Consider the following 27,288-nt stretch of genomic DNA (forward strand, 5'->3'; position numbering starts at 1 on the left):
ACAATAATTGTAGCAGGTAGTTTCTTAGGAAAATTAGTCATCCCAATCTTTATATGTATATTTGTATATGTTTGTATTTATTTAATGTTATACACATAGTAAGGCATGCCTATTTTTCCTATGAATCTATGAAATACTATTCTTGTACCTCTGAAATATTCAAATAAATTATTATTATTATTTACTTTAGCACTTTATTATTACTTTATTTACTTTTTTGCCAGTCCTAAAGTTTGAACTCAGGGCCTTGCAATCACTTTGCTTGGTTGCTGGGCACATAGCTGCACTCTTCTACTTGCTTGAGCCATGCTTCTAATCCAGCTATTTTGTGATTATTGTAGAGATGTCATGGACTTTCTGTCTGGTCTGACTTTGAACTATGATCCTTTAGGTTTCAGCTTCCTCAATGACTAGGATTGCAAATGTAAGCCACAATTGCACAATTTAGCTTCAGTATCTTAAACACTGCTTGCTTTCTAAGGCCTGGAGTTAGGATGTATGTTTGTTGGTCATCTTTCTACTGCTTCTGACAGATGGTTTATTAATATAACCATCATGCAACATTTCTTTCTTGTAAAATTTGGTGTCTCAAAGTCATTGTTATTGGTAGCTGACATCATATTATGCCTATACCCACTGTGAATAGTGGTTGAGAAAAGTTATTACTGCTTCAGATTGAATCTTAGCATTGTTTCTGTGGTTTCAATAGTATTGAAGCTAATGTCATATATAACAGAGAGAGATGAAAATTTCATGCCAGTAAGAGGTTCTACTCTCTGTTGCATGCAGATCCCTTCTCTTTGGTTTCTCTAACATCCTGTAAAATATTTCCCTCAGTGATAATCAAAGCTGGTTGCTACCAACCACAATTAAAGGAAAGTATAGAGAGGGCACACCCAAGACCTAAGGCTCAGCCAGAAGTGGAGAAATAGTTCTGCTGTTATTCCCTTGGGAATAACATGGACACATGGCAAAAACCCATCTGCAAAGGCCGGTTGGAAAATGAAACCTGCATTAAACAATGGGGAAAAAATAAGTTCAGTGGGGAGGCTAGCAGTTTTTCTCTCCAGGTTTTATTTAAATGTGACTATGTATTTTTTTTCAAATATGATTAAACACAAAAAGAAATTACATTTCAAAACAACTCTTATTATTCATTTTGGATAGTAAACTTCCCAGTGACACCAAATGGTTTATTTGCAATAATAGAAACTGGATGGATATCAAGTTTTGTTTGGTGTGCTCGAATCATGACACAGTGCCCTTCATTCTGGAAGTTTCCATCCTTTGAGTTACAATCTTTGATAGGGATCCTTAAATGGAGGGGTTTTTTTATTTATTCAAAGTTTCAGAATTCAAAAAAATATTTCCTCAGGTACATTACATAAAATGAAGTTGGGAAATAGATGTGTTGAGAAGCATACAGAAGATCAAGAAATAAATACACAATCAGAAGACCCTTGGAGGGGAATGAAGGAAAAGAACATAGAAAAATGCAAGGGTCTAGGCTATTGTGTATTAGAACACAGATTTTACCACAGTCTGAATATTGAGAAAGCTCTGAGTCCAGATGATGAAAAAAGGAATGTTATCACATGAATTTTCAATTATTTTAGTCTAAATTCCCATTATATAGCTTATTAACCTAAGATAGTTTTAGCATATGAGTTATATACTTTATCTTTTTAAAAACTATCCTTCTCTATGGATGCATATTTTAATATATGCCATATTTAATATTGAATGGTTTATGTACATTCAATATGTAATATTTAATATTCTTCTGTGTGCAGGTATGTGCTTTGGAGTAGTGTTTATATGTGTGTGTATGTGTGTGTCTGTCCCACAGGGACACTGGGGCAGTATTTCACTGATAAAAATTTGTTTCTGTCCATGGAAAAGTTAGTTTAGCTTTTTCTTCATCTCCTGTGTTTAAAATTAATATCTTTAGGAGTTAACCAAGACTTTAGATTTTATTTTCAATGTGAACATTAACGAGTTAAATTTACTAAATTGTATTAGGATTATTTTGTAATTTTATTAGATCTGACTTGTGTAAAGAGACCATTGACTGAAAATGGTTTGACATGCTAATAGATTGTATGCTATAAGAAAATATTGCTTTCTATTGCTACTCTAGAACTGAAGTTTCACATACAATTACTAGCTACAATATCACCTACTTATTTCTAAAAGATTATCAAAAGAAATTCATGCTATTGACTCAGTTACTCCCATATTTTATTATTATTATTATTGAAAAATCACTAGAACTAATTCTATTAGTTTCTTTCCTGATTGAAAATATTTGAACCTAGGATGCACAGTATTTCTTGAGACATTTGTAACTGTTCATCATAGATATTAAAATTACAATCATGCTGCATTGTGTGCACAATGATTTTTTAAAAATCTTTACACATATGGTAAGCAGATGACCAGTGCTATTCAGCCTGAAGATGCTGAGTGCTCTTCTAACTGGTATTTGAAATTTTGATTTGTACTGCTTCGTTACTGAATATCAGGAATACATTTTTCGCTTGTATAGAGCAAATTTAAAATGGGGTCTTTTGTAGAAGTACCCATTCTGTTTAGAGTGATATAACAGATGCTGAATGTTCACATATCAAACAAAATGCCAGCTTTCTGTAGAAAAGAGGTGTCAAAAAGTTTCTTTGTACCTTTAACGCATGTGATTATGTAGGACAAAATGCAGAGTTTGTAAAATTTCTTGAATATACAGGCAAAAAATGAATAATTCAAAACAACTCATAAGTTCTACATTCTATTGTCCCTTTATAACTCAGGCAGAAGATAGCAGTGTGCTCCCAATAGAGCTGAATTTGCACAAGTTGCACCTCTGAAAATGCCAGATGGTCTATGGTCTACTTTTGAGAGCTGTCACATATGTAAAGATTTGAAAAAAGAAAGACAGCTGAATGAGAGCAGTGGATCATTAAAGGAATAGCGCGGGTCCCTAGGCATCACTTGTGTTTTAAGAAGTATTATATTGTTCCCATATTAGCGTGCTTTTTTTTAAAGTCATACACAACTTCTATACAGTAAGGGGAACTAAATCTGCGTTCAACCAAGTAGTTGTGGTTTAATCCATTAGCTATTTTTGTTCTTTATTTGAAAATAAAATCATGTTTCCTACTTGGTTTTAATTAGAACTTTAGCATAAGATTAAATTAGGAAAAATGATCAACAAAGTCAAATTTGATGTCTGTTGAGATAACTAATATATCTTCATCTTATCCTGTTTTGGATTGTCTTACTAAACACATCTGGCAAAATCATTCAATTAAAAATTGTTTTAATTTAAAGCACACCAAAGTGAAGAGATCATACTTGATTATTTAGCTATAATAAAAAATAGTGAAATATAATTAGGTGCTAGAGAAACAAAAAATGGTGTACTATTGTTTATCTGCCAATGGAAATAGATATGATTTTGAAATGTTTTAATAAGGTTTTTTATTGTAAAAATACTGTACAGAGAGAGGGATTACAGTTACATGAGCAAGGTAATGAGTACATTTCCTATCAAGCATTGTTGCCTCCTCCTTTGTTTTTCCCCTACCGTCTCTTCCCTCCCACCTCCACAACTACACTCCCCTCCTACTTAAATTGTAAAGTTTGTTTTTCAACATAGTGTCTTGTCCATCTCATTGTTACAATGGGTCAACCTGTATCCCTATTTAAACATTTTGTTTTTTCCCTTTCCCTCCCCAAATTATGAAGTCTGAAATGTGAAGACCATGTTATACTACTTCTCCAACCAAGTTCAGTAATTTGAAACAAGTCAATTTTAATAGTGATAAAGGTCACACCTGTCATTTTAAGAATTTTGTGACAACACACACTTGTCTTTTCATTACCTTTATTTTATTTATTGAGAATATTTAAGTATTTCACAATAATTCTAAATCTATCTTCAATTGTGATATTTTAGATTTATAAGATAGTCTTTCTCTCATTGGTCAATGACATTCAGACTTACGCAAATTCTCAGATTGCTTGTATTATTTGTTTAGAGAAACCATGACCCTAAAATATTTAATTCATTTGGAGAGATTATTAAAAGTGCTCTGAAAAGACCACCACAATAGGTCTAACTGTCTTCTTTGGTGTCGCATAACTAGCTCTAATTTCAATAGCAGTCATTAGAGTGCCAATTCTAGTTGATACAAGAATTTATAGGAGTAGCAGATAGCTAACCTCTAGATCAAATGTTGTGCACCCATGAGAAATAGTTCTCCTCTTTCAAACATCTTGATTGAAGCTCTGGGTCATGAAAAGGGTATGGAGAGAGCTAGGGAAGGGATGACATTGTACAAAAAGAAATGTACTCTTTACCTAGCTTATGAAACTGTAATGTCTCTGTACATCACCTTTATAATAACATAAAAGTGTTTTTTAAAGAAAAGGTATACATTACTGCTAAATAGAGAAGGAATCTTTTCTTCTGTTTCTTTTTCATCTGAATTCTGGGAAAAAAAGGTTTTGATACGCTTTCTAGACAATTATTTCCTTTTATCACTTTAGACTTGGAAAACTATGAGGATTAGTTTTATAAATTAGGTATTAATGCTAGCAGTCTTCCATGCAAGCATGGAACAACAACAAACATACAACAAAAAGGAATCTGTTCTCTGTTTTCAACCATGCCCATGAGTAGAATATTTTGAAATGAGAAGATGATTTTCTTCATGATAGAGTAGGTAAATGAGAACTAAAATAAATAGTGTGCTTAAGATTTACTCAAATATTACTGTCTATCTCTTTTTACCAAAGCTCCCTCCAAGTCTTAGCTGGTCCCCAGATGATAATTACCCCCCTCTCCATCTTAAACATTTATTTGCACCATGCACAAGTGAGACAGCTTTGCATGCAATACTTAGAATGTCAATGAATTCTTAACAGCCATGTGTAATTTACAACTTTTAGTAGTTGGTAATCATAAACTAACTAAAATAGCAGCTTTAGATTTTGACATTCTAAGAAGTTATAAAGCAGTAAAATTTTCACAGTAAATATTTTTTGTTGTTGTCTTTTTTTTTTTTTTGGTAGAAAGCTTTGCTTAAAATCTATACAGTCAGAGAAAATGTTGATTTTAATAGTCTCTTTACTTAATTGATATAAAGTGGTTTTCTTTGGTTGGGGAGGTGGGAGACTGATGGAAATGAAAATGAAAATTTTAGTTAGTAAACCCAGGGTCTATTTTTGTGAATTTAAATAAAAAATAAATTTCTTTGCAGCATGTAGAGGTTTCTGAAGTCCCACAACCAAGGATCACACCCACCCATCCATTCAGTAGGATTTTCTCATAATACCCTACTTTATTAGGCACATTTATTAGGTCATTTGTCTGCCAGGAAGTAGACATCAGAGCTGTGCCCCATTTCCAAGGCCAACAAATACTTATCTACTGACTGTGCTGAGTGGCTTCACTTCTCTGTTGTGGTGGACATCTTGGACTGGTCTCTGTGAAAACAAGGTGGACATTTCTTTGGCAGAATAGCTCATATAACCTGTCCCAAGCCACAAAGGACTTTAGCTCTTTACCAAAATTTGTGAATGTGTCCAGAAACACAAGACAGCACAAAACTGATTAATATTCATCATATATTATATATTATATATATTAATATTCATTATATATTTTCACTTTAAAAAGTTATACGTTCCATATAAGCACTTAATGTATCTGAAATTGTTTATGTGAGATACACACGTGTCTGTGCACACAACTATGTATTTAAGAATCTACTGTCCCATTGGTTTATATGCCTATGCCTATCAAGTTTCATACTGCTTTAGTGATGGCCATTTTATGTAAGGTTTCATATCTACTAAGTCAAGTCCGTTCACTCTTTCTTCCTTAAAATTTCTCCAGTTACTCTTGATTATACTTTAGTCCACTAATTTGTATTTCTTTTATCCATTTCATTATGGCAGTGTTGTGTACTTTCCCCTCGTTTTCTTATAGATGTGTTCTCTCTGTATATGTGTGTATGTCTCTCTCTCTCTTCTGTCTTTTGTATCATCAATTTTAGTGTCATGAGTAAATCACATCTTTATTATTGAATATATTTTCATTACTTTAAAATACAAATTTCTTCTTAATTAGATGCAATTTTCCTGTTTTTAAATTTAGCCCAACCCCAGCGTCTGCCTGAGCCACAGACTTCAGTTCAGGAACCCAGTGAGGAAGAAACAGGCAAGATAAAGAATGGTGGCCACGCAAATCTGAGTAATGGAAATGGAATTCACCATGGGACCAAACATTCCTCCACAGATCATCGCAAACTTTCAGCTCCTGTTTCTCAGAAAATGCATAGAAAAATACAGTCCAGCTTGTCTGTAAACAATGATGTCAGTAAGAAGAGTAAAGTAAATGCTGTCTTTTCCCAAAAGACAGGCTCTTCACCTGAAGGTAAGTGTAAAGTATACACATATTTTGTTTAACCTGATGTTAAATAGCATCCACTAGTAATAATTTGATAAAGCAAACAAGATTGAACATTTTTGCTTTTTCCTTTTGACAAAAAGAATTTTCTTGGTAAAATGCTTCTTCTCCAAAGCAAAGTACAGGATAGAAAAGATCTGGCAGCTGACACCCTGCTTTTAGATGATCATCTTCCAGAATGACTAGTCATTACTTTAAATATAACTTCCACGCTTTTTAAAAGTGCCACATTAAAGATATGAATATGCTATTTTGGCGGCATGTCTAAGGACGTGTATTATTCTGTCCCTGATGCAATATGTTGTTCTATATGGAAGAAATAAGATTACTTACTTAGATTTTTGTCTTCTTGATATGTAAAACTAGAGTGATAAAAAAGATTGGGTAGGGCTGGGAAGTTAGCTCAGTGGTAGAGTGCTTGCCTCACATGCATGAGGCTCTGGTTTCGAATCTTCAGCACCACATAAGCCGAAAAAAAACAGAAGTAGCACTGTGGCTCAAGTGGTAGAGCGCTAGCCTAGCTAGAGCTGAAGAGCTGAGGGACAGCGCCCAGGCCCAGATTTCAGGCCCCACGACTGACCAAAAAAAAAAAAGGGGTCATTTTCCTGACCTTTCTAGAGAATGGAGTTGAGGTTTCTGTTGCTTGCTAACCATCATCTTTTTGCCATCATTCCACCCAAATCCATTTCTGTCCTGGAAATTCCTGAGGATCTAGGATTATAGGCATGAGTTACCAGCACACAGTTTACATACACTTTTTTATATAGTTCACTGTATTATATTAAAAAAAAATCCCTACCTATCTATTTCTCTCAGCATATCTGCAGTCCTATACTCTTCCTCTTTTCTGCTGTTAGTTTTTATTAAAATTCTGAATATTTTATGTGCATTTGCTATGTGTGTCATATATATTTATGTATACATTTGGCATGTTATATATTTATACACACACACACATATTAGTTTCTCTACGTTTTTATTTTAATTGCCCTAAAACATTAAATAAAGGAAATTCTGTGGGGTCCCTCTGTGAAGTTGGTCATGTCTGTTCATAGAACTAAATTGAGTTGTAAATAGGAAATTGTACTGAGAGTTAACAGTAATGAGCAGGAGAAAGGATAATACATTTTGGCTACAGGTGTCTTAAACTCAACTGAAGCAAAGTGTTAGGTTGATCAAAAGATATGATAATAAATGGTCTGCATAGTTCCAGGTCAGTGACACTACTTTCCAAACTAATTAGATTGAAAAGGACATGATTGACATTTTAAAATGAGTTTGACATGTAAGCTGCATGGTCATCTCTGAAGTGTAGGTAGGCTGTTAACTAAACCGGCTCTCCAAGGAGCTCAGAAGCCAGTGCAATTTTCTTTGGAGGATCTTCACTTCTAGGTGATTGGGTGAAATAATTGAATGCAATTGAAATCTCCTTGTTTTATACATTTGAATTTAGTTATTCTATTCTAACCTCTTATTTTCCATTTGATATTTACTTACGTTAGTGTTTAAGAATGGTAACATTTGCATATTAGTCCAACTTGAAATAGCTTATGGAATTTTTTATTACTGCTTGCTTAAAGTATCGTATCTGAATTTATTTCTAATATAAGAAGGGGCTTCATATGTAATTTGACGGAGGAGGTTAATCAACAATGTGGAAATGAAATATAGCTCTATTCTTCTTTCTTTCCCAATCCCCTTGAAGACCCTTACTCTCTTTCTCCTGTCTTCTTTCTCTTCTTTTCACTCCCACCCCCAATTCCTACTTACCATCTGATCACAGAGAGCTGGATAAGTAGAGTCCCTTGAAATTCACTCTTACCACCAAATAACATTTCAAATTAAGTTGGGAGCATGAGGAAATCAAAATACAAATAAAAGTGCTAAATAAATTGCCCAAACTCCGATAGCTGTAGGCTATAGAATTTTGCCAAATGTAGGTTCCTGTTATGGTTACTAAATGTTGAATCAAAATTCTGTTGTCCTATTTCATACTTTCACAAAGTTATATGGCCCTAATCACTATTGATATTAAGCATGTATTTCTCTGGATTTTGTTTTACAGTTACATTTATTCTCGGGTAATGTTCTGTACCAAATAGGCAAATTTACAAAAATGACAAATTAAAAGGAAAAAGATTACCAACTAGAGGGAATGCGTGGTTTCACTTAGTTTTTCTATAATGACTGATTTTTCTATAAAATAAATGGCTGATTAGATGATTTTTAAGGTTACTTTTGGCCTGGAGATTTTGTGACTCTCTTTAGCAATGGTTTTTCTCTCTCAGAATAGGCCTCTTGCTGTGCAGAATATTGGATCCTTTGTTTCACAGACACCAGAGATCCAAAATACTCTGAGCAGAACAGGAGGACTGGCAGAAATAGTTTAAGTGAATTTAATGGAACCAGACTGGTCTTGATTTGTTGCTTAAATAAAAATGAATAGAAATCTTTCTCTATCTCTCTTTTGTAAAGCAGTAACAATGGAGAATCCTTTTTTTTTCAGTTTTTTTTTATTTCACATTTTTTTGAGTTTTCATTTTCTGTTCCTGCTCTTGTTACAGCACATAAACCAACAAATCACAAATAATAGTTAAGAACTTCAAAAGCAGCAAACCACAGCCAGTTTGGTAATAGGTGTTACCTTTGGTTACATGGATTTTGTGATTGTGTTTTTTTTTCTGTTTTGTGTAAATAATATTGACAACTTGAAGGGAATCTTTGTGTTTCTGATAATAGATTAAACATGTCAGTATTCGGTAGTGATTTTTTTATTTTTATTTTTTTTAGTTTATTTTAATTTTATTTTTATTAATAAGTTTTTTTTATTGTGAAATACAGAGGGGTTACAATTACATGAGCAAGGTAAAGAGTACATTTCTTATCAAGCATTGTTGCCTCCTCCTTTGTTTCTCCTTACCATCCCTGCTCTCCCATATCCCCCTGCCCCCGCCCCAGCCCCCCACCAGCCAAAGTTGTAAAGTTCGTTTTTTGACATAGCACCTTGTACATTTCATTGTTGCAATGGGTCCACCTGCATTCCTAGTTAAATACTTTGTTTTTCCTGTCCTCTCCCCAAATTATACCAACATCAAATACAGTGAAAACAGGGGTTATACCGTGGTTTATTAATAGACTGTTTGATAAAGCTATTGTTAACTGTAGGATTCTGACACAATTGATCAGTACTTCCATAATATTCAAAATAATAGACAGACAAAAAGAGGTTAAGCTGAAGACTGTGTTGAGCAGGTGTGGAAAACTGTTAGTATGAAGCCATTGTTTATATGCAGGTAAGGATTGCACCAGCTGTGTAACTGAGAGTATGCAATGGTCAGCTATTTTAGTATGACTTGTCCCCATGAACCTAAGGCCTTAGTGCTGGGTTCATTTGTGTAGCTAGCATGCTTTCTATGTAACAGGATCTATTCCACTTGCTTCACTCATGTAGATTTACTTCAATTTCCAAACAATTCTTTACTTAATTATAAAGGTAAAGGAGGAAATGGGGGCCTACAGGGATTCAGTGAAGTCACTTAAAGCAACAATGCAAAGTTGAGATTCAGAGGCAGACATTCTACTTCCATAGTCCATGGACCTCACTTTTATTCTATTTGATTTATTAAGGTTCAAAGGTTTTCCTCCTCTGGAGATTTTAAACTCTCATGCCGGTGCTGCTCTACATTTGGTTTTCTTCCCACTTGGCTATGAATTCTTGAAAATGCTTAAATGGGTCTGAGTCTGTCTTTTGTTTAGAAATTGTCAGTGGTGCTCAGCATAATAGTTCCACAGAATGACCCATGAGTTAGCAAGTGATACACAGCTTTATTCCAAACCACTTGATCTTGCCTTTCCTCGAAACTAACACTGAAAACTCAAAATAATACTGAAAAATAAAATGCTCATATTCACTCAAAAAAAGATTCTTTTAAAGAGTTCTTTTTTTTACAGGAGAGGAAAGAAAGTACTCATGGGAAAAATATTGAACATTTTACTTTTAAGCTTATTAAATTAGTAGATTTCCACTTATTTTGTATAATTAAATATTTTCATACATACTTAAAATATCTGATTGCATCACCTAGGTGGAGAGTTTTAAAACTAAATGTGTAAGATTCTTGACCTTTGAAATAATTATGGTATAATTTAGTATCATATAATATTCAAATTGCCAAGGGTTTTCATTACACTCTAAGACACTTTTCTTATCATAAGAGTGGTAACTCCTAATGTATTTTAGGTTCGCCAGTTATAGCTATATTGTATATAGCTATAGTATTTTGTAAAAATTAGGCTTCAACAAAAATATGCTTAATGAGATTTTCCACTTTTCAGGAATATTTGATAGTTCATTTCTTATGCTTGCTTCACATTTGATCTTCTGGATTTAGTATTTATAGAAAATGATGCATCCAGTTTTAGCATAGCAATGAACCTAAATGCTGAAGACCACAGTCATTGAAGAACGTTGGGTCATTAGAGGTCTGATCATCTTTAATCATATAGCAATAGAGTGGTCCAGTCACTAGAACAAGACCTTGGGATCAGTCAACATGACTTCACATGTTGGCATTACTACTAGTTTCTCTTGGCAGGTCACTTAACCTTTTTATATTTCAATGTCTTATCTTTAAAATGGGTATTTTATTAGTCTCCATTACTTAGGATTATTAAGAAAAAGATTTGATATTGCTTAGTGATTGGTACTCAGTCTTATTTTATTTTTAGTCAGTTGTGGGGCTTGAACTCTGGGCCTGGGTGCTGTCCCTCAGCTCAAGGCTAGTGCTCTACCCCTTGAGCCACAGCACCACTTCTGGTTTTCTGGTTCAGTGGAGATAAGAGTCTCATGGACTTTCCTGCCTGGGCTGACTTTGAACTACTCAACCTCCTGAGTAGCTAGGATTACAGGTGTGAGCCACTGGCACCTGGCCAGTTAAGTTTTAACTGCTGTTATGATCATCATTCTTAAAGAGGGGTCAAGGAAGTTTGCTTCCTAGAAGAGGCAATGCCTAGATAAGTACCTAAGAGATAAATTGGAGACAGGTTAGGGAGCTGAGGATACAGTAAGAAATTCATGGCTGAAGGAGCTTTATGAAAAATTAATTGTTTTTTGAGTACTTTGTTCTTAGCTTCAATAACATTGTAAAATCTTGTGTTTATTTTTTCCCCCAGTTTTGCCTATAACTGTAGAAGTAGTAGCATTTTAGTGGAAGGATAATGACAGTACTTCATAATTATGACCACATTGTTATAATCGGAGCTTCCAGAAACAATGATTTTGGCAAAATATGTCACTGCAGTTCTCAAAATATGTAATTGCCTAGAAAATGTTTGTTTTGTTATGTTCTGTTTCTTTAGGCATAGTTTTTTTTAAGTCTATGTCAGAATAATGGTGTGAGAGAAAAAATTAAGGTTGTCCCTTATGCAATATTTGCCAGTCTTTGGACAATAGAATTTCAACAAGTTTGCTTCTTAGCCAGAACAACAAAAATGCAACAAATTATGTTTATGTAGAAATGTGTGTGTGTAAATAAATTGATATAAACAAAGGGATAAAAGATAAAGCATTTGCACATAAAAGTTATTTTGCACATAAAAGTTATTTTTTATTTCAAATATTGAATCAGTTATCTTAAATTTGAAGCAATTATCCGAAGTATTTACAAGTAGCAGGTATTTTTTCATGGTCAAAAGTGAGTACTTAAGTTCATTTTCTCAAATAAATTAACTATGTAATTTGCACTCTGATACCTATCCATGTGATAAGAGCCAAGGAAAGATTGTAAAAAGTCCTGAAATATTTACTTGAAACATAGAGACATTCAAAATATCCCTCAAAACTCAGAGTTCTTTTTTTTTATAATAACTCCTTTTTTGTCCATTTTGAAGAATACATAGTAGCTGTCACCGTGGGTTCACTTCAACTCCTGAAATCGTGTGATTTTTGTAGCCAGATTGTCTCAGGCCCTGATCTAGTCATTTAAAGTAACTTAGCATTGACTTAGGGAATGGGTGGGGAGGAAACAAAACAATGAAGATACAGATAAATTGTCCAGGAAGCTTTGGAGGGTGGGGTGCTAGGATGAAGAGACTATTCAGAAACAAGTAAAATGGAAAGAATTGAGAAAACTTGTGAACCCAAAACACACCACCATTTTTAATTGTATTTGGGAATAGAAAATGGAAAGGGTTTTAGTGTGGTAGATTTGTTTTGTTTTATCAGATCAAACACCTTCAGCATAAAGGATTGTGCCATGGGCCATGGAAACTCTAAAGACTGTCATGGCTTTAGGAGTTCTAGACTGAATGAGGGTCCTGGTCCAGGTCCTAATTCTGTGTAGAATTAGAATACAGGTAGATAAGCATTCTGAACAGGACTATCGTTAATTTTGTAGTTTAGTTTGTTGGGAAAATGACTAGAAATCAGAATGCCAAGAGAAATAGCCAAATTTGTAATCTTAATGTTTGTTTTTAACAGCTTGTCATTTGAAATCATAATACACAATTACAGAGGAGAGATCCAAAATGCCTTTGGGAATAACACTGTTGGGTTTTGAGAAAAGGTTTAGGACCAAGCATACTTATGGAAAAGCTACTTTAAAGAATGGATCTGGAGGGGCTGGGAAGGTGGCTCAGTGGTAAAGTGCTTGCCTTGCATGCCTGAGGCCCTGGGTTTGATTCCTCAGCACCACATAAGCAAAAAGAAAAAAAGCTGGAAGTGGCACTGTGGCTCAAGTGGTAGAGTGCTAGCCTTGAGCTGAAGAGTTGAGGGACAGCTCCCAGGCCCAGAGTTCAGGCCCCATGACCAGACTCCCCCTCCCCCCCCCCAAAAAAAAAAGAATGGATCTGGAGTTTTCCTAAGTAAATTTCAGAGAAACTAAAGATCAAATGGCTAGGAACTGAGTGACTCAGGGATCACTGGAGGCCAGCCAGTTTGGTGAGATGTGAGTGTGGCTCAACTTCGTGGCAGGGAGACAAGGCAATGGAAAGTTCAGACTTCTCCAGAGATTATATCAGATAGTTAGACAAAGACTACCCTCACCTGGTACTGTAGAGAAAAGGGAAAGATTATATGGCTGAGAGGAAACAGTAAGAAAGATGAAACAAATTAGAAATGTTGGTGCCAGGAAGGCCAAGGAAAGAAGACTTTAAGAAATGGAAGACCTACCAAAATGCACTGGGTATTGTTGACCAGAAAATAAGATGAGTTCTGAAATAATTCTGTGGAGTCGAACGATAATACTGTGGATATTATTCAGTGAAATTATTTAAGGCCATTTTTCTTTATCCTAGAGAATCCAGAGAGATCTTAGTTATCAAATGTGAGCAAACATATTGAATAGAACACTTGTAGGTAAGTTGAAATCTTGGGCAGAAAGGCAGATCCAAAAGCTTCTTTTGTGTGGTTTATAATGTTTTGTTTCAAGATGGGAAAAATTGATTGTGTTCATATTTGAATGGAAAACATCCAGGAGAAAGGAAAAGTTTGGAGCTATAAGAAAGTAATTATGATACCTTTCTTTTGACTATCCAGTCCAGTTTCTTTAGAGTTTAGCTCTTGAGTGTAATGTACTGAGAGAACTAAGTAAATGCACCCACATTATTAAAGAGGATTGAATAAGCACTTGTAGAATTGTTCAACTCAGTGGCTGTGCTTTGTACATGTTGTATGGTTGACTAATCTTAGAAGACTTGAAAAGGTCAAAACATAACTTATAATAACTAGAAGTATGATTAATTGTGATAGTCCTATGTACAATGATTCTGATCATTTTTGGCTTCATGGGGTTCTTTGAGAAGCTGATAAAAGATTTTTTTTCCTCCTAATACTTTTTTTTGGAAATATACCAATATCTCAACACCATGTTACTACTTCTATTACACTTGAAATAACTAACAGGACAGTATATTCTCAATCTTATTCAAAATCAAACATTTCTGAGAATGAAACAGATCATTGAAAGCCTAATAAGGATTTCTAGGATTTTAATTTTTAAGATAGGAAATTTGTAGTATACATTTGGCAGATGACATTATCTAACTTACCGTTTTAAAACATCACCTTGCTTTCCATGCTGCCAGTAGAGTAGAGGAAAGCCAGGATGGATGAGAGAAAACAAGGCCTGTGAGAAAGAGCAGCCAGGAATCAGAGACCAACACTGTGCTAATGAATAGCTTGATTAAAATCACATAAACACTATTCTAGTTTCAAGCCTTACACTGTTGCACAAGCTACAACATTTAGTAAAAAGGAAAAAAAAAATAGAATTGCTCTGTTCTTCTGACCTTGCCTGCATGTCTAAGCTGATTAGCATGCTCTGGGACTAAACAAGGAAGCCTTTTAAAAAGACACTTATTCTGTGAAAATGACTTCTTTGGCACAAATATGTGTGTATCTCAAAAACGAACACGTTTTGAAAGGAGCATGTGGCAAAGTCCATCTTATAAGAAAATCCAGACTTTAATGATTAATGTTTAGTGAGCCAACTTTGTAGTATCTAGGCACAGTTGATAAAAGAATGTAGCAATAAGAATGACAAAATGTTTCAGGCATTACAATCAAAAGAGCACTTTTCCCAAGGTGAATTTGAGCCACTACCCAACCATAATGTTAGAACATTCATTGCACCTGTTATTAGATGTAACCATACCTTTTATCTTTCCTTGGCTTTTCTTTACCAATAATGGTGGGTTTGTTTTTTCTTTTGCTCTTTGCTCTTTGTCTTCAAATATGTTGTGACAATCATAAACTCAGTAATCAAGGGCAAGGTCTTTTCTTTCCTGAAAGAGGAATTTATCAGTATGAGAACATATAAGAAGAACAAATTCAGCTTTGGTGATTCTACCAAAACAAGCATCCACTAACATCTTCAGATCCACTAACATAGATACATGAGGACCAGATCATTGAAATGATTCAGACAGGAACTGATGGGATTGGATCAAGATAGCTGTGGTGGAGGTGATAAGATACTGTTGCAAATGGGTGGATATTGAAGATAGAACAGGTTTTGCTGAAGAACAGGATTTCAATGAGAGACAGAGACTAAGAATGACTCTCAGAGCCAAGTGCTGGTTGCTTGCTCCTGTAATCCTAGCTGCTCAGACATTGAGACCTGAAGGTGGCAGTTTGAAGCCAGCCCTGGCAGGTAAGTCCTGAGACTCTTTTCTTCAATTAGCCACCAGAAAACCAGAGGTGGCACTGTGGCTCAAAGTGGTAGAGTGCTAGATTTGAGCAGAAGAGTTCAGGGACAATGCCCAGGACCTGGGAGGAAAATAAGAATGACTCCCAGTATTTGAGTCTGAGAAAGAGTGCAATTTCCATTAAGTAAGATAAAGAAAGTATGAGAAATGTGTGTAGATTGGGGTTAGTTCTTGGAAGATTAGGTTTGGTTTTGAACATGTTGGATTTGATGTAAATGATGATATGAAATATCCGGTAGGGCAGGAGAGGCTTGAGTTGAGAGGAAAGGTCTACAGCCTAAGATATGTTTTGGAAATTGTCGGGCTAAATACTATATAGTAACTGGAGTCTTTTTTTTGTGTGTGTGGGGGGTTCCACCCAGACATCTGGGTACTTGAAGTAATAGCTTCAGGGCAAATGGAGTTAGAAGGAAAGTGTAACTGTGAAGCTTTGCTGTGGGGTTATGATTCATCTGGAACAGAGTATATCCAGGGAATCAGTATCCTTTGGAAGCTCCCCATGTAATTCTTATGTGAGTGAGTGCAGGGCTAAGAACTACTATCCAGAAAGTAGATCAAACACAGAATATTCCAAGAACTGAGACACTTTATTATGTGGAAATCAGCAAATGAAGAAGAACCAGGGGAAGTGGGCAGTGATCAAAAAGGAACCAAGAGAGCCACATGAAGGAAGTGTCTTCAAATGGAGGGTGTGGTCTATGTACAACTGAGGAGCCTGATAAGATAAATGAGCAGTGACTGATCAATGGACACGTGGAGGTCATTGGTGACATTAATACTTTTGTTCTGTGAAAGGGACAGGATCTGATTCAAGTATGCTCTAGACAGGATGATGAAAAAAACTGAAGATTACATATCTCGGGGTTTCTTTAAGAGCAGAGTGAAAGAGCTCAGAGGGAAAAAGGATAATGTTTTAGAAATGGAATGAATTCACAGAATGAAGATGGTAATGAACAAGTAAAGAAAGATGTAAACAATACAGAATGATGAAATTAGGTAGGTGAGGGGATGTGTGTATGTGTGTGTAAGTGTGTGCATGTGTCTTATCATCTCCCTCAGATTTCATGTCATTCTAAGAAAGCAACCTTGTTCTGATAACATTTTGTTTTATTTTTACAATGCCTTCATCTTGTACTGCCTTATATACATACATTACATACATAAATTAACTGGAGATCTTTCAGATGACTGCTAGGACTTTTGATCATAGGTTTATAATCTGGATATCTTTCTGCCTAGAACTTCATTTGGAACAAATTTAAATATATTAAACATTGTCATTCATTTCAGAACTATGTCAGGAAACATCTTCCTAAGTATCATAATGTCACTAGACACCTCATAGTACCACAATTCAAAGAAGGATGTTTTGGGGGGAAAGACAGGATGTACAGGATATTTTGAGTCTTCTGACAAATACCATGTGATGACTAATGAGTGACTTGTAGTGTATGAAGAAAATACTCAGAAGAAAATAGTATCAGACTATTGTTCATTGAATATATGTTTTGGGTTTTGTTTTGTTTTGCTTTCTTTAGGCATGGTGCTAAGTATCAAACTCAGGAGCTAACACATCTTAGAAAAGTACTCTATCACTGGGTTACACCAGCTATGAATGCAATTTTAGTCATTAGAAATTTGAGAGTATTACCTATAGTAAAATGTATCTCATTTTCAAAGTTGAGTAAATCATTTTCTTTAGATTTTATGTTTTATTTTGACCCAAATATGCCATCTTAACTAAGCATTTTTGTAGGTTCCATTTTTGTAGGTTCAGCTGTTGAACTAGAGAGAAGTAGATATGTGTAGATAGGTGATAGTGGTTCATACCTGTATCCTAGCCACTCAGGAGGCTGAAAGCTGGTTGTTGACGTTCAAAGCCACATAGAGCAGACAAATCCACAAGACTTGAATGTTCAATTAACTAGTGAAAATCAGAATTGGAGGTGTGGTTCAAGTGATAGAGTGCTAGCTTTGAGTGCTAGAGTTTGATGAGTGCCCTGAATTGAAGCCCCAGGAGCAGCAAAAACACATTAAGATCATCATCATCATCATCAACAACAACAACATCATTAAAAGACATGTGCAGGTTGGGAAGGTGGCTCAGTGGTAGAGTGCTTGCCTTGCATGCCTGAGGCCCTGGGTTCAATTCCTCAGCACCACATAAGCAAAAAGAAAAAAGCCGGAAGTGGCGCTGTGGCTCAAGAGGTAGAGTGCTACCCTTGAGCTGAAGAGCTGAGGGACAGTGCCCAAGCCCAGAGTTCAGACCCCACGACTGGAACCAAAAAAAAAAAAAGACATGTGCAATCCACATTGAATTCATGTCCCAAAACAGTGTATCTGCCTATAGACAGTCTTGCAGAAAGAATACATTTAAAATTGCTGGATTATATTCATGTTCCTTTGTCTAATTGGAACTTTTCTTTATGATACTGTATTTTTCATTCTTTTTTTCTTATCTTTGGTGCCCTGATAAATTTCCTGTTTTTTACCACAATATTTTATTACTACATTTTTTTCAATTCCTCTTTTTATGAGTTCCTTCATTTCTATATTCTCAAAAAAATCTATTGATTTCCTGGCTCTATAGAGGAGTTTGATTAACTCCAACTTCAATGAACTTTGAACATGGACTTTTTCATAAAGATTCCAAAGTAACAGGAAGCAGAACAGGCCATCTGTGTCAAACAGAGTGTTTGCTTTGTGCTTGAGGAAGAGGCGTGTGTCTATATCAAGAGATTTGTCCCCCAAATTTAGTCTAAGTAGGCTGGTTTCTATTGCCACTCCAGAATATTTTCTGTGTCTCCATTTGTCTGTCCTTTCTAATTCATCTTTCCTTCATTCCTTTTTTATCCTTACTTTCTGTATCTCCCTTCTATTTATCTGTTTCAGATGAAATTTTTGCACCATTTTAGCTAATTAAAATTTATTATCCATAGGAATCAGAATGGTGATGATGCAGGATGGCAGTTTCTGTCATTGTATTCTAGTGTATGTTTCAGAGTTTCATTCTTAGATCTTAGATCTTTGTGAGGATAGGCACATAGCTGAAAATAAAGAGCTTTAAAAACCTCCATCTAATAAGTCAAGATTATCAGCAATGATTTTTTTCAAGATGAAATTTGATTATTTAGCTATAGTTTTTTTTAAACCTGAATTTCCAATTGCTTTGCTTGACCCACATAAAGAAACAGTAATCTCTTAGAAATGCTTTCACCCTTTATAAAGATATTTACATATTATGTGAAGTCTTAGTATAGTTATGAGGAGCTTTTTTAATATATACATATATTATATAATTAGCAACTTGTAGAATGTGAGAGTAAGATGGAGGAAAGCTCATGGGCAATATGATATATATACACATATATGCATAATGGGAAAAGGAGAGGGGGCGAGAGAAGGAGAGAAGGAGGAGAAATTTAAATTGAATATACCAGGAAACTGATCAGGGATACTAAGCCTTGGTTAGCAGGGACTGTATCATGTGGATAAGAAAAAATAATCAACTCAAATATAGTAATGTCTAGATTTAAAATTAAATCACTATTTTTCTCAGTCAATACTTAGATAAAATTTATTTATTTATTTATTTATGCCAGTCCTGAGACTTGAACTCTGGGACTAGGCCCTGTCCCTGAGCTCCTTTTTATGCAAGACTACCCTACCACTTGAGTCACAGCTCCACTTCTAGCTTTTTCTGTGATTAATTGGAGATAAGAGTCTTATGGATTTTCCTGCCAGAGCTGGCTTCAAATCACAATCTTCAGAGCTCATCTTCCTGAGTAGCCAAGATTAGAAATGTAAGCCAGCAGCATTTTAAATATTTTAATATAACATTTTGATATTTTATATCATATTACAATACCTTAATTTTCATAACACAAAATTAATCCAGAAACACCTGCTATAACCCGTTTATATCTTAAGCATTCTTTATTGTGAAAAATAGAGGCGAGCCCTGGAGTCTTATGCCTGTAATCCTAGCTACTCAGGAGGCTGAGATCTGAGGATCGCGGTTCAAAGCCAGCCCAGGCAGGAAAGTCTGTGAGACTCTTATCTCCAATAAACCACCAGAAAACCAGAAATGGTGCTGTGGCTCAAGTGGTAGAGTGCTAGCCTTGAGCTGACCACCTGAGGGATAGCACCCAGGCCCAGAGTTCAAGCCCCAAGACTGACAAAAAAAAGAAAGAAAGAAAGAAAGAGAAAGAAAAGAAAGAGAAAATCTTTTACAACACAATGTTTTTTCTAAGTTTACATATCTGTGCAGTTTCCTCAACACAGAAAACATAGGTTATTCTCTCCTGGTTTTTTTTTTTTTTTTTGGCTCACATTAAATTGAAATAAAAAATAATGGACATAAATAAGCTTTCATCTTTAAAAATCTACCCTAAATAGTAAATTCCCAAACAACTTTTTTTTAAAAGGTTTTAAAGCCATATTTTTATCCTTTCATAGTCAACAAGGCCAGAATACAGAAGAAGGCAGAGAACGGGCTGTGGTTTTTGTATGACACAACTTAAGTTATCTTTATTTAACTCTCTATAAATAAATACAAGAGAAAATAGAAGAAACCTTTGGAAGTCAACAACGTGGTAACACTTTCCCCTTACCTCCCCCCGGGGACTCAGGGCAATATTCCCATGGGACTTGAATTGGTTTGCAACTTAGAAGGCCTGAGGCCTTCACGCAAGCATGGGCCCTACTAATTTGTACTTGCACCCTTCCCCTTGTATACTGGACCCAAGGGAAGATGGAAGGAAGGTAGTAGGCATCCTCTGAAAAGGCTGTAGGAGACAATGAAAAGAATAAAATAGAGTAGCTATAAATTAGTTTGTTCAGGGAAATTAATCCTGTTTCCCATTTTGAAGTAGAAAATAGTCATACAAATAAGTAGTAGTTGCCCCTTAGAAAACTGAGGAATCAGAGAGGTGGATGGGAAAATCTGAAGATAACTGAAAGAAAAGATTAAAAAGTGTATTCATGCACATGTTTTCCAAAAACATATGAAACCTGCCTTAATTTTTTCTCTAACTTCTCTTGGGAAATCAAGCTGGAGGGGCTAGGCCTCCTGAGTAACAATATCCCCAAAGCATAGCATAATTTAAAGTTGACAGTATACATTGAATTTTTTTCCTAATAATTATACTCAGTGAGTGATGAAGAAATTGCATTTTGGCAAAAGGGAAGTGTAGATGTTTTGAATGAACCATTCAATAACAATAGTAGATACTTCGTAGGAAGGATGCTCTGTGGAGTGAAGAGAAACCAAAGTTCAACTAAAATGGCAAGCCATCATCACAGTAGGCTGTACAAATGAATTGTGTCATGTCAAAGCTGTTGGTGAAGCTCTGCCATACATCCAAGTCAATGTACTAGAGACTGAGAAAGTCTTATTTTTTAATTATAATTCCATACCTTTGATTGTTATTTTTCTGTTGCTCTGAAAAAATACACTTTTAGAAATACCTTTACATCTATTGGTTCTTAAACCCCAATTGACAAGGAAAAGAAAGATGCATACCTCCTATAATTCTATCTGTCTGTCATCCATCTAGCTACCTTTTAATCCTATCTATCATCATCATCATCATCATAATCATCATCTATTTAAAATTGAGTGCATAATACCTATAATATTTATACACGTTCTTATCCAGATCTGGATCTCTTGGTAAAACTCCTAACCTACTCCTAACCCAGGTGTGTCTGCTTTCAGAGCCGGAAATACATGTTGTCTTTACAACATGTATACTAGGGAGTGACGTGTTTGAAGAAATCTGGGCAGCTATAAAAATGCTTTCAATACACACAGATCTCAACAGGGCACAATTCTTCAGTAAAACTTCCCATATCTGAGATTCACCCAACACATGGTCTTAGCACACTCACTCTGTGGTATTGACTTTTCTGGGTCCTATGAATTGGAAGACAAGCTGACCTGCTGACTCCTTTCTCCAATGATTGTTTTATTCTGCTGCCCTTAAGAAGCTTCTTAATAAGGTACTTCTTAAAGAAAGCAACTTTGCTTCACTCTCCAGGGTCAGAGGAGGCCACCAGCTTCTCTTCAGGATCTCTCTACCTTGTGCTATAAAAACCTGAGCTTGTCTTCACCTCCATTTAGAAGGAGGAAATGTCTGTCTTCCTGTGGCAGTGCACTTCCTGTTAACAGAGCAGCCCGCCATCCACTCACTTAGCTGAGAAACCTTGCCTCCTTCTGATCGCACCCTCTTCCAGAGAGCTGTGAACATATGCACCTCTCTCTGCCCTAAATGTGTCTGTGTATAAGAGAGTGTGTGAGTGTGTATGTGTGTACTTCTTTCTGGATTGTACAACCCTCTGTAGTTTTCCCCTGGGTTTCTTGTTCCTTTGACTGATTTCTTGAAAGGATACCATCCTTTTCTGGTCCCAGCTTCATCCTTTTTCAGTCACTCCTCATCTCTTGGCTATTCACTTTTACTCGTACCACATCATTGAATTTACTCTAGCCGGAGTACCCAACAGAAACCCCTTTGAAAGACTTTTTTTCCTTTTTCTTTCCCTGGTGCTTTCCTTTTCCAGTTCCTGTTCCTTTAACTCCTCATCTCCTGTCCCCTCTCCCTCCTCAGTGCTTTCCGCACATGCTAGCATGCCATTTCATGGCCTCTCCTTCCTTCACCATCTCCCTAGGCAGCTGCATAATGCCTCCTGAGCCCAGATCTCCCTGTTTTCCAAGCTCCAGGCCGGCTCTAGCTCTGTATTGAACATCTGTGACTATCTGCAGATTTACCATATCTCAGGGCAATATGAATGGATCATTTCTCATGATCAATTTTATACCATTTCCCCCATACATTTCTTTCACAGTAAATAACTCGATAAAACAGGGAGTCACATTTGGCTCTTTTCTTCTCATCACTGCCTCCACCAATGTCTTTTAATTCATGCTCACCCTACTCCCTTATTTCCCTCATAGCTTAACCCCATTCTCCCTACACTATTGTCACCCTGTGCTGTCCCTGCCTCCTAGCTTCTGACCTGTAAAACTGAAGTTGTTCTGCTTTCTTTCTCCAGACTCTACAATATTGAGCCATTATATTCTAAAACTATCAGATTCTTACCGCTGTTTTCATAGTACTGTTTCTTCCATTAGCTGCAACAACTTTCCTTTTCTTTTTCCGTTCCCTCCCTCCCATCCCCTCCTGTCTCTCTTCTTTCCTAACCTCCCCTCCCCCCTCTTCTTCCCTCCCTCCTTACCCCTTCCCTCTCTTTCTCTCTCTCCCCTCTCCTCTCTGTCCTTCCCCTTCCTTTCTCTTCCTTTCCTTTCTCCACCCTCCCCTCCCCTCCCCTTCTCTTCCCTCTACTTTCCATTCTCTTCCCTAACTCAGTTATCACCTTGACTCACTGCTTCTTTCTCTCCATATTAACAGGAATATTTTCTTCCCACCCTTCAAAGATCCATGCTATAATTGTTAATTAGGTAATAAATAATCTCATTTGTAACTCCATTTTCTCATCTACAGATGGAGTTAATAGGAGCATTTACCTTATAAAATTGTTCTAGGAGTTAATTGAGCAAATATTTATCAAGTACTTAACAACAGTACCTGGAAAATAAAAGACTACCAAATCAAAACTAAAACTGAACACAATACAAATAGAGATAGATAATGTATCTTTTTAGTGGGGAACCATTACTGGGGTTTGGACATTGGGTCTTGTACTTGCTAGTTACATCCTCTTTTTTTGCTCTATTTTTCAGACACAGTCTCACATTTATGGCCAGACCTCTGGCCACAATCCTTCTATTTCCGAGTATTGAGATGACAGGCCACCGTGTCCAGCTTTGATTTGTTCAGGCAAGGCTAACTGTTTTAAAAAACAAAACATTATTACTTTTGGTAGGTGTATAAATGAATTGCTATTCAACATAGCAGTTTAGGAATACAATGTGTGTCACTCCTTTCATCAGTCCCACCCATCCCTCCCAACCATCTCCTTCCCTCATTTTCTAGGCTATACATTGAATTTTTCACTGTTTTCTTCTTGCCCTTCTTTTTGCCTCGAACCTCTATCCTCCTGACCTTTGTTCCAAAGGAGATATGGTTACAGGCATGAGTCACTATACCTAGTAAGACAACATATCCTGGGGATAACAGCCTTTTGAGTCACGTGGCTCTACTTTGAATCTTGTATCTTCCTTTTTATAGAATTATACCTTGAACCAGTTATGTAAACTTTTTATGCTTCAGTTTCCCAAACTTTAAAATGAGTCAGTAGTATACCTAAGATGCATGAGAAGTTTGCTTAGATGATATGATAATGCTTAGGAAGCACTTAACCCAACACTCTTTTACTTGACCATTACTTACTCCTCCAGCACTCTGGTTGTGTCTGAACATTGCACTTACCACATTGTATTACAGCTATAATTTTCTTTAACTACACATTCTCTTTCTTGAGATTTGCCTGTGCACTTAGTGCAGTTTTTGTCATGGGGCCAAACTCACTGAAGTTTTTATTGAGTAAATATTTAACCATCAAGGCTTTACATCTGGGTTTCTGTGCTAGTTGCAAATGAAAATTATTTAATAATTTATTTTTCCCCACATCCTGTTTCCTCAGCACCTTCAGAAAGCCTTCTGCTGTTAATAGTACAACTCTTCTGTCTTTTGGGGAACAGAGTGCACAGTTGCTTTTTCTTTCTTTCTTTCTTTCTTTTTTCTTTTTGACTACTTCCAATTCTTTATATCAAACCAATCTTTTGGGCCACATTAAGCCTCTGCCTCAAGGCTGTCTGGCCTCCTGGTGCATTAGGGCCATCTACTACTGCAGGCTTCTCCAACTTATACTCAACTTATTTTCTGTATTGTGCCCAGTAATGCTACTCTTCCAGGCCAAGCAAAGACCTGTAACTAGACATAAAAACCTAAAGGCTATAAATAATAGTATACTGTATCATCCCACACTTTTAATGTTAAAAATGAGACCATTTTCCCCTCCACTCTGCCTATCAGCATGGAGTGAAATGACTTTCTCAGGATTACTCAGCCAGTTAGTCACAGAGCCAAGACTAGAAAGCCAGTTTGAATTTTCCAGTATCACAGTTCTTATAAATAGGAGAATACTTGGCTGGCTGTGCTACTGGTGATGATAGAAGAGCAATCATTAATTGAAACACCTTTGTTTCTTTGTGCCCCCGAGTATGTTATTTTCCTGTTGCTAATAGTCTCATTTAAACCAAATACAAACAGCAGTAGCATCTCCAGACACTTTACAGATTTCTTTTTGTAGTACTGGCATTCTCCTGCCCAGACAGTAATAGTAGGTAATGAGCTGTGTGACTCAGGAAAAACTCAGATGGGGTGTGGGGGGGGAGAGGAGGGTGTGTATGGCCTGAGTGAAATGCAAAGGACTAGGAAGTTGCTCAGCAAGAGAGCTTTTATTTGTATCTTCCTTTCCACAATTTAAAGTAATATACAAGGATACCAAATTGTTACTGTGTGAGGAAACTGGATTTGTCTTCGTTTGTCACTTTTAGAGTATTCGCAAACAACACGTTCATAGATTATTTTTTGGCTTCAGAATTATTTGTACACTAAATTAAAGTGGAGATAAGTATTCCTTATCATTTCCAATGTCATGCTGTCTTATTCATCTGTGATAATGCCTTGAAAAAAACACACATGGCAATAACAGATAGCATGGGTGGAAAGGGAGGGCTATGGAAAGAGTAATAATGCCGTCATTGATTCACAAATTAATTCCATAAATAATAGGATTTACCTCCTGTGCACTGCTTTGAAACTAGCTTTGGTGTCTAGTTTCACTGTAGCACTTTACTCTGCTTGCTGCTCTTCATCTTGGCTGGTGTGTGTGTTAGACTGCTGTGCCTCTTTGGTTGGGGCCTGTGTCTTCTCTCAGTGCTGGGGGAAATGCATCTGGGCCTTCTGTAGATGAGGCCTCTCCTGCCTGTGGGAAACCATGCCTCCTGCTAAGGTTGCTGCCTGGGGCCTGTAGGAATAGTCTTGCTGGGGACCTTTCAGCCTTTTGGATGGCAAAGGTGCATTTTGGACTCCTGCTGAGGCATGGTCCATCAAAAGCCTGGAGTGTTGTGCCTGTTGTGTTGTGGGATCTTGAGCCTTAGTACTGACTCCAGCCTCCTCTCCTCTGTATGTTTGTTCATTCCACTCTACATTGGTGACTTCCTGTCAGAGATGCCCTGGACAACCCATTCATCTCTGTAATAGGCTGATGCTCATGAATAACAGCATCAGATATAGCAGGGTGTTAGATTACTTATCTTCATGGTCATTGAAATCTTTTACAGATTTATTTTTTTATAGGTAGATCATAGTCATAGTATGATTTCTTTTAACCTGGTTCCATAATATATATTTGCACAATATTTAAATCAAGAACAAATACAAAGAGGTGAAGTCAGAGTGTGAGTTGTGGAATAAACACAGTTGGGAAAATAAAATAAAGAGGGAATTTTTGACAGCTGGGGAGCCCTGGTGGACAATGATTTTTTAAGAAAATACTTTTACAATCGTACGTTGATTTTATTAAACCAAAATGATGTTCCATCTTGTTATTTATATACTTGTATCATAAATAGTTCAACTGGCCAACATAAAATAGCATTGAATAGGTTCCAGGAAAGTGATCTTATTCTGTTTTTGCTTGCTAGCTTCTGAAGAAAATAAATAGATAATAATTGAAATACAAAAAGAAATACACTATCATATCTGCTGCAGCCAGAGACTACATTATTAATTCTTTCCCAGCAGATTTCTGTTTCTCTATTCTGCAGTTTCTGTCGCTTTGAGCTGCTCCTTGGTTCTTGCTTTCTTTTCATGTGTTCAAATGCAGAGCTGAGCTTTTCTAAGCCTTCTTCACATCAAGAATAGACTCATGATGGTGTAGCACTCCGGGTGAATGGAGCATAGGTAAGAGGAGAGATGTTTTCTCACAAAAAGCAATGTTCTGTCATTATCTCTGCCACAACAGTGCTAATAGTTAGCAAGCACTTCCTTGCTAAATTTCTGGGCATTTCCTAAGCATTATATATATGTATATATATATTTTTCATTTTCTGTATAACGTTATGAGGATAGTAATGTTCTTCAGATCAAATTTACTGTCTTAAAATGCAGTAAAGATTCATTAAACAAATATGTGTGTATGTGTATGTATTTTTGTAGCCTTCCTAGGCTCTTTGTCTTCTCTCTGTCCAAACACAAACTTTACACGTGAAATGTTTTAAAGAAACTCCTCTTATAATTGAACTCTATTCCTCTTCAGATTTTTGTTTTACTCTTCTGGGAAACCCAAATTCTTCTGATATCTGTGTTCCCTGTCTAGATTTGTCTTTCCTTTTCCTGTCTTTACACAAGACTTCTTGAACCCACGTTATAGTGAAACAATGACTAAATCCTGGATCACATCTCTCGTAGAGTTTGGAATACGCATTAACCTCAAATCAAAGAAACAGGATAAAGATGAGAAGCAAAATGTCTGGGCTATCTGCTTGCTGTAATTTAAAGTACAGGGTACTTCCCAAAGGGTACAGATGGATTCCAGGATTTGGCCATGCGGTAGGAAAATTACTGAGAAATCCTTTCATGGAG

At 36.2% G+C, this 27,288-nt stretch overlaps 1 protein-coding gene across 1 annotated transcript in view; it reads left to right on the forward strand.

Annotated features, from left to right (window-relative positions):
• Mdfic (MyoD family inhibitor domain containing) overlaps window positions 1-27,288 on the forward strand; it is a 118,884-nt gene that overhangs the window by 75,859 nt on the left and 15,737 nt on the right. Inside the window, exon 6 of the mRNA XM_069997366.1 lies at window positions 6,161-6,439. Coding sequence (XP_069853467.1) covers window positions 6,161-6,439 — 279 coding nt within the window. The remainder of the gene's footprint in view (window positions 1-6,160; window positions 6,440-27,288) is intronic.

The sequence above is a fragment of the Dipodomys merriami genome, unplaced genomic scaffold (genome assembly GCF_024711535.1).
Source record: "Dipodomys merriami isolate MVZ:Mamm:240054 unplaced genomic scaffold, mDipMer1.0.p SCAF_5, whole genome shotgun sequence".
Taxonomy (NCBI): Eukaryota; Metazoa; Chordata; class Mammalia; order Rodentia; family Heteromyidae; genus Dipodomys; species Dipodomys merriami.